The 9,398-nt window shown below is 36.2% G+C and overlaps 1 protein-coding gene across 1 annotated transcript; it reads left to right on the plus strand.

The window, feature by feature from the left end:
• Positions 1–667: 667 nt before the first annotated feature.
• LOC116164019 lies at positions 668–1,534 on the plus strand. The gene has a single exon (XM_031478146.1). It carries the CDS (start codon positions 668–670, stop codon positions 1,532–1,534), a length of 867 nt encoding a protein of 288 aa, XP_031334006.1.
• Positions 1,535–9,398: the final 7,864 nt, after the last annotated feature.

Consider the following 9,398-nt stretch of genomic DNA (forward strand, 5'->3'; position numbering starts at 1 on the left):
TGTATGCTTTTATTCGCCTCGACCGGTCGATGCTATGTACGATGCTAAGTGCAGTGCGATGTGCGGTGCGCCGTTGTGAACGCCCACTAAGGCACCTGTTCGTATCTACAACTGAAAAATTGTGTTCCACAAAAAGAAAGCCCTACGCTACCAGAGAGATTCCTTGAACATTTAGCCGTGAAAAATACTGTGCTGAATACTGATATTCGCCAGACTTTCAAATTAGAAAACGCTTGATTTCGTTCCACGATATCTGAATTCTGAGTGAAGATGAAGAAGGGGTCGAATATTCCTGTGAAAAGTGAATGCTTTAGCTAGGCAATAACGCCGGGGTTTACCAAAATGTTTTAAAATAATCTTTTTTAGGGTAACGTCGAGGGCTGTTAGGGTGCCATATTTTGGAAAAGAAAAAAGGAAATTGGCGTTATTGCCTAGATATTGTTTACGAATCTCATAAACAAAACAATAGGAAAAGTAGACGTTCTATATCTAAATTATATATGAACAATACGATATAAAATGATCATTTCACTACAAATACAGCGCCAAGCATTTGCACGAGATCAATGTCCTCCGCAATCTCCTCTATGCAACATATTTATACAAAAGTGTATATTATGCACAAAGTCCATTGTAAGTTGCCTGTGTTTACGTTCACGATATAAACATGCCCCCTTGCGTACAAGAGAAACCGGAGGCGTCATACCATGATTTCTACACTAGGATCCTCCAAACGTACTTTCCAAGGTATATGGGAAATTTAATCATCGATATACAGCAGTACTATAACATCTTAGAAGACCTAAAAGGGTGGGAGGTTATATTTACAGACGGCTCAAAAAGCAAGAAGGGAGTTGGTTGTGCATTTTACCAGCTTTCGAACAAGGTGTCCAAGTTATTTAAACTTGGAGAAATCGTATCCATTTTTACAGCGGAAGCAATAGCAATACTCGAAGCATTAAAATACTTTAAGATCCACAGGGTAACTAAGAACCTTGCTATTATGTCAGACAGCAGGAGTGTTTTGGCCGGAATCAATCAGAGGAAGCATTACTTTCACACCCACCCGATAATTACAGCAATCATCGCGGAGTCTAATATTATTCAGAAAGGTCATATGGTCAAATTTTTCTGGATCAAGGCCCATTCCGGGATACATGCTAATGAAATGGTAGACGGATTAGCGAAACAGGCAGCGCAAGATGGGGTTAAACTCAGTTATGATACCCCAAAGTCCGACCTCCTCAACTTCTTTAAAGGCAAGATGTTAGACGAGTGGGATAATAATCATTGGAAAGAGTACTATGAAGAACGGAGAACGCAGTATAGTACAATTGAGCCCACGGTGAAATTCAAACCATGGTACATCAAACATCATATCCCAAAAAAATACTACGTCTCAATTGCACGTCTTAAATTCGGACATGGACGATTTCTTTCTCATCTCCACAGAATTGGGGTGGTTGACTCGCCAATGTGTATGTGCGGGGCGGAGATTGGCGACTTGAATCATATATTTTTAATTGCGCGTTGAGGATGCCGTTCATTAATCATATGTACTCTCGGTTAATCGAAAGAGGAACACAATTGCCGTTGAACATCGCTACGCTCATGTGTGCTAACTCTAAATCTAATATCTAATCAACATTGGGCTAAATATTTAAAGATCAAAGATTTACCCTCCTAATGGACTCCTAAGTGTCTAACCTTTGTTTAACCGTTCTTCCTATCTATCCAAGGTCGCAACCTGTGATGTCTACATGAAAGGCCATGACAGACCTCTTGGCGAGAAGTGTGTGCCCCTGCCTTTAAGTCCCGTTAATTAATGACAGTAGGTTTCCTTTCATTATCGTGGCTAAATGGGCATTGATCCCGAGAAAAGCCAAAAAAAAAAAAAACTTTCAAAATCGTTGCAACGAACGTGGCTGGGTTGGAGAGCTGTTCACTAAATTCGCTTACCGTAATTGTTATGCTCCTATTAGGTACAGTGCAAGTACAACAACAGTCAAACAATTAGTTCGTCTTTCTATACAGTTCTCCCCCTGCTCGTATAAAACAATATGTGTATTAATGATAGGTTTAATAAGTTAGTATGTACATACCTTACATGTATGCTAAAAGCCAAAGTTTTCATTCCAGCATTCAAGTAGACGTTAGAGACCTTTTAGTTTGCAGATACGGTGGCAGCTATTTATAATCGGAATTAGTCACTATACATTATTAATTCGATATTATTCCAAACACAATTAAAAGTTAAAGGATCAGATTCTGAAAAATTGTGGTAATTCCAAATTTTTAAAGGAAAGTATTTGTTATTAACATTGGCAATCTGTATTTTTATGGGTCGTTGCCTCCTGAACGGTTAATGACGGAAGTTACTGGTGACATTCAGTCGGGCGATAACACCCGATAGTACTATCTGGATGGAGTTCACGTGACCAAAACGTGGGAATCGTGTAACGGCATTTACAAGGGTTGAAAACCCATATTTGCAACTGCACTAGAAAAAATGTTACTATAAAAATTAATTTCCTAATTCCAACTAATAAAAAAAAGACTTCTTTCTGTGGATCCAATAGTAAGTGCGATACAAATTTAATTCATGCAATTTATTCGTGCAGGTCGGTTTCTTTAGGAATATTATGATTACTAAACTTCAGTTAACTTTTTTAACTAAAAATTGTCGATAAATGAACAAAACACAAAATTTCACGCCCAGTTGGTTTAATGAAACATATAATTTTGAAATATTTTTTTGTGAGAAGTGCATGCTACCGTTTCTATAACAAAATTAGAAAATGACAGAATCCGATCAAATAACGGTTTAAGTTATGTTCATGAAGTCAGAGTGTTTTGCCATTGTGCCAAACGAAATTAGTAAGCAAATTAAGTTTTTCAAAATGCAAACGATTACAAAATCCAAAAAATTCTCAATTAAATTACCCCATAAAACCATCGAACTTGTCAAATTAAGGATGCTAACCATGCAATGTTAATATTTTTTATGAAAATGATCGTGTTCATCTAATATGTACCTATGATGTTTATTTCTTACACAACTTTTGTATGTTTCCCCAACCAAATTTAGTTTATGTTTGACATCGTTGGCCATAATTCAAGTTGTACTATGACACCTGTTGGACAGGGTTTATATTTCAATAAATAACGACAATGAGATGCAAAAAAACCGTTTGTAATCAATCTGGATTATAAGAGTTGTTGCTACTAAAAATAATAAATACTAATCTTATGGGGTATTTTTCTATATTTTATGAGAATGTGGGGATACTTGAATCACTTTGCACACATACAGCTGTCCCAATAGAGCAAACAAGAAAAACGCACCAACAAGTAAGTATAGGTACCTACACTTTAAGAAATGAATATGATTTCCGAGATTTCTGTGGGCATAATGTCATTTAAGTTGTTTCATATGTTTTGTATGGCAGACTTTCGTGATTAGAGTAAATCTCACAATACACGCGATTACATTAAAGTGTACAAAAGCTTGAAGCTACACTTACAATTTGAAAAAAAAAGTTGCACAGACGCTCGCCTGTCTGTCTTTTTCGAACATGTTCTTTTCCATATCTGCATAAATGTGATATAGGATTAGTCAAACGAAAACTTATACCGTCAAATTGGAATCTCCTGCTTTACAACATCCCCGTCTCAGGGCAGCTCTAGACGAGAGAGCAAAGGGAGAGTAGGAGGTTTTAATTTAAAGGTTTTACTGTATTTAGATACAGAAAAACAAATATTTGAAGCACTAGCTGCGGAACAGTGTCTCGTTGAAGTGCGCTTTATGAAACTGATTTACGTTAAGATTTTTTACCCGCATTACTGGCTCAACCAGCAAGCGATTACATTGATAAGGTAACAAACGAGCGAATCGTAATTAAAATTGAAATGCGAACTTTGTCAGTATATGTATAGCCCCATTTCCTTTGTCAACATTAAATCAACATACATTATTTTTCTTCCACGCGCAATGCTGCAGGCAATATCAATCGATTCGTACGATTATCCAGAAATTGATAGGTACAGAGTCGTAAACAAACTAAAACAAATAAAAAAAAATTAAATTACATCTAAATTTGTTTGGTTTACTTTGCATAACATTCATAATGTAATATATTGTATACATGTAATACGAGTATATAATTATTGTAACTGAGAATGTTTTGTACAGCTTTCTTTTATGTGCTTGTTTTTAAGAACAATATAATTTAGTTGATGTGGACATTAGTAAATTTAGTTTGATCATGTCACTTTGTATTCTCTGTAATTGGGCAAATACAAATAAATAAATAAATAATCAAAAACTAAATTGCATTTTTTTATAGTATTACAAGTAGTGGCGTAAGTACCATGCCTCAAAGGTACGCAATGAGGACTGGCCCCGAGTTAAAAGGGGCCCCGGCAAAAATGTACAGAAAATTTAATTCATTCATACAACATTCTGACATAAATTGAAAATTTCCCGAACTCTTTCAATGTTATGCTTCTATTAATTATTTACACATTTTCCGTTACTAAAGGAAGGGATAAAACGTAAAAAAGCGTAAGTAATGCAAATGCCGTCTAATGTTTTATTTACACCTGCTTTTTTACAGTTTACAATTACAGTCCGAAGAAAATTTTGAATGATCGTTCACGAAAGGTAAATATAGGTGAAAAATCTGAAGCAGTATCTCCAATATACCAAATTTAACAATCCGAGAAAATCACTCTTGAATTTGAATATTTAAATCTGACTTTAATCTTAAATTTGATATGCTCAAAAGTAGCCAACTCAAATAGATATGAAGTAGCTCCACTCCTTTCCCATTAGTGAAAAATAATATTCCGAAGTCTCTTACATAAAGTGAATGAAATACTTTGTTAATTAGCGGAACCTTCTCCAATCCAGAAGGTATCTGGAGTTCCTGGATACGGTAACCTTAGACTGAAGTTGTATTTCGAGATGAATGCCGCTAAGTAATTTTAACATTCCAACATTTACCTCTGCACGGACGAAACAGGCAGATTCATACACAAAGAATTGAAGTCGCTAATCAAACTAAACGAGTTTAAATATGGAAGGAAATGGCCAATATTAAACAAATCAAAATAAGGATAACATTTAAAGTGAAACAATTAAATAAGCGTTACCTAGCCCTAGTTATAGCTGAAGTCAATACAAGTCACAATAAAACGACAAAGCTTGACAATTAAAGTTAGAACAAAATCAACTCGACTCTGACAGAACGCAGACAGCAGTGACGCTAAATTTTACAATGGACCTGTGAACCAATGAATTACAAATTGTAAAATTAGCAAACCTAAATCAAGACGGGCCTCTAAAATGAAGTTACGCCACTGGTTACAAGATTGGTTGTTTGATTTTGAATCCACAATTAAGTGTTCCGGTTATACGCCGAGTAACAAAACTGTTTTTGATTGAAAGTCTTTCTACCTGCTTACAAGTTACCTGCTCCCAACGTTCTTACTCTCCACCCCTCCGTTCAATGTTTTAGCTGGAAAAAGGGAACCAACAAAACTGAAATGATCGCCTCTGCTCCCAACATTATTACTACCTCCAACCTCAACCTACCTTTTTTAGGGCTCTAATTCTAACAGCTCAATTTCAATTCTAACAACTCAATTTGCTGACAAAAATGGAACAAAGGCGAAGGAAGAGACCGAAGACAAATGATAAATCTGATCGATAACCCGAAAAACAACGTTCTATACGAGGAGCGTACGTGCTCGTAAATACTAAAAAAAAAGGCACAGGGGAGGGGGGGGGGGGAAATGGGTAGCCGTCATGATAGCGTCAATAAGCATACCTGCTTGAGTCGGCAAAAAAATAACCTGATCAGATGGTCCATAATGTGTGATCCAAAACTCCATCTTGGGCCCATAGAGACCTACCTCAACAAAAAAAAACGAAAAATATAACCTTGTCTGCGTCAGCAATGGCTTCCATTACTCTTCCAGATTTTTACGGACTTAATTCATTTTTAAATGTGCAGTCATTTTTCGCCTGCTAAACCTAATTTTGCGATGTCTGTTCATCTATCTTTTAGCATGATATCCCGAAAACGAATGGACCAATTATGATGAAAGTTTGCAGGTGGATGCTTTATCAAATTTGTAGATCGGAGTTCGTGAATTGGCAATGTATGCCAAAAAAATAAGGAAGCCCTCCGTTAGTTATGAACCCAATTACATGAAATTCAAAATGAGCCGTATAATACGCATTACGCAATGCCATACCCATCAGCTCGTTTGCTATATTTGTTTACACATTATTAAATTAATAACAACTTAAACTTAATTTAAATTTGCGGTGTTATAATATTATAACTGCTTCAGAACTATTGCAGAAACTCCGCTATTTCGGCATTGGGAAAGCGCTTTTATTTGATTAATGCAAAATTGAGTTCCTGGCGAAAACGTGTACCATTGATTAAAAGATTATTGTGGTTTGTTGGTATGCTTGTTTTCCTTTTGGTGACACAAGAATTCCAGTGTTCCCGGATAGGTATTAAAGTGATCCAGGCTTAATAGCGAAGCATAACTTTAACTTTAAAAATACATATAAATTTCGTGGTCGATACCCATTAGGCGCACTTTATTATCAAAATATGCGTAGCAACCAGTGTAACTTATTAGCGAAATAACGAAATCGTAGCCCTTCTAATTTTAGATGTACAATATGAGTAAAATGTGCCCCCGTTTCATTATAATGGTGTTAATGAAAACAAGAAACCTTTTAAGCGAACATTGTTTGTTTAGGGCCGTAACTAAATACACAGAATTCGGTAGTTATGCGACAAGGGCAATAAAAGTGTAAGAATTTACGTTTCAAACAAGCGTGCCTGACGCTTTAAGTATGTAATTTTTAGAGGGGTGATATTCAGGGAACTTGTAAAGAAAGCGTTCAGGTAAGTATGTAGTCAATCATACCGTCGCGTCGATAGGAGAAAGATGTGAAATGTAACCAGGCAGTTGTTAATTATATTCAATTCGAATCCATTACAGGAATACTGCATTGAATAATTGAATTGAACACGTAAATTAATATCACATTTGTGTCACAAAACTAAGTATTCGTTGGAGGCGTGGGGCGAAGACAGACTCAATTAATTTTAACGTTATCGAAATTATGCTTAGCCCTTAATTATGATTAATAAAAATTCAGCCCTTATGCAATTATCAGTTCGGTTGTCAATTATTTGTAATTGGAATTATGTTTGCCATGTTCGTAACCTGCTGGTACTTATATCAAAATTTCCAACGCGAATATCTCGAGAGCGGAGTGTCGGAAGTGAGTGTAAACGCGGAAAAAAGGAAAGGTCTGTAAAGATGCATCTGTTGTAGGGGGGCAGAACATTAAATGCGAATGTCTCGAGAATGGAGAGTCAAACGTGGGCGGCACTCACAAGAGCAAATGATGGGTTTTCTTGAGACGCATCCAACGGCACAACATTCGTGTTCGTGTCACTAGTAACGGAGATAATATGCTGTACGTTGGAGAACGGAGTGTTGACACAAAATGATTTAACAGTTATTGGACATATGCACCGACGCTTGGGCCTACTAATAAAACGTAATATGAAACATTATTAAGCGGCAGAGCAAAGCGATGCAAGCTTTATAGGGGAGTCGATGGTGTCTGTCTGTTCGTCTGTCCTTCTGTCCGTGAACACGATAACTGTCAAACGCTTGGATCGATTTGGTTCAAACTTTGCATAGCACATGTAACAAGCCAATTCAAAATTGGTCAAACCCATTGACCCCGTAGGATTACACCGAGGTGCTCTGCCGCTTTTTTAGATGCTCTTTAGGGGTTTGCTTGTGTGTATAGCATGTTTAGATCCAGAAAACTGAAAAGTACAAAATAGAGGAGCTTTTACCAATATTGAAATGATAAATGTCTTACACTTGTTCTCATTTTGCAAAATACGTCAAATGCGTGCCAAATATTTTTCGAACGATAAGTATACATACGTCGGCGGTTTGACCAATCGCTCTTGTTTCCACTTTCCAAATTTTTAGAAGTCTAAGGAACATGTTTTGTCCTCTGAGAATTATTCCCAATCAGCCTTATAACTTTTAATTGTGTCTGTTTGCACTTTCCAAACACAAAAATGTAAATTAACTTAACGATAACTGCATTTACATATTTTGTTGACATCAATGTGACATAGATACTCTATTTCATTGGTGAAAGCTGATTATGATTAGGTACTATCCAATTAACGTAAGATTATAACATGCACAATCCATCAAATGCCTGATACAATTTGAATATGTGCTGGAGATATATCCATGCCACAGACAGGTGATTTGCATAATAACTCTGTACTACAGTTTGTCTGTTTCCAACATATTTAGTAAATTATCATCTCTTTGATGTGGAATATACACACTTTTATCTAATCATCACATTTCGCTTTTTCGACGAGCCATAATCGTTTCGTAGAAAGCAAAACCTGCGAGTAGGACATTTGTTATTTCTTGACATACCACAGGCCGTTAAAAGTTAAAAGATGGTAGGTAATAACAGTTGTATGTGAAATGGAGTTACATAATTTATTATTTGTCGTTCTCTGCCAATGGGGCGGAGAAACAATTTCGAAACTGTATGTAGCGATCCCTGAAATTTTGTTGTCATACGCGTATTCGCATAATATTCCAATTAAATTTAAAATGCTGGAAGTAATGCGAGTGCAATCCATTTCGACAGTATTACATTTGCTAACTTTGGCTTGTTTCTTTTTTACGACGGTACATTTTTTAATGATAATAACTATGGAAGCGAAATTAACTCGGAAATTAATTAAAATTTGGCTACACATTATAATATTAACTGAAAAAAGATAGTCGTAGCCTGAAAAGCCTATAAGATGATCTTTTATGACGGTTGCACGCGAAATGCCACCAATTAGGTACGTAAATGTACCTACGGTGGACATTAGACACGAAATCTCAGCATGAAACAAACAAAAATACGATTATTTTGATTATTTAATTTTTCAATGTAGTTTCCCATAACAGCGATACACTTAAGTCATTTCGCCCAAATTCCCTCCCCCCCCCCCTTTCTCCCCAAATATTTGTCTTCCCGAAAGATTCGGTCGAAATTTTCACGTTCAAGAAACTTATATCCAAAAATTCTCCCTTGAAAGAAGCGCTCCGTACTCAATTCGAAGGTTCCCTTCTATTTAATTTTTGACTCAACACGGGTTGTTGTAACCAGACTTCCGTATGCACGGAAAATTGTACAGGAATTTTTAGATTAATAAGAATGCATAAGTGTGTGAAAGCAGATGTATGTTTTACGCATTGCAAGTGAATTAATTTGTTTAATTTACGATCACCCAAGTTGGTATATTATTTAACCGTGA

The sequence above is a fragment of the Photinus pyralis genome, unplaced genomic scaffold (genome assembly GCF_008802855.1).
Source record: "Photinus pyralis isolate 1611_PpyrPB1 unplaced genomic scaffold, Ppyr1.3 Ppyr1.4_LG2, whole genome shotgun sequence".
Classification (NCBI taxonomy): domain Eukaryota; kingdom Metazoa; phylum Arthropoda; class Insecta; order Coleoptera; family Lampyridae; genus Photinus; species Photinus pyralis.

What these genes read in the sequence shown, in the direction of transcription:
- LOC116164019 (XM_031478146.1), top strand. Translation starts at nt 668, where the DNA reads ATGCCCCCTTGCGTACAAGAGAAACCGGAGGCGTCATACCATGATTTC.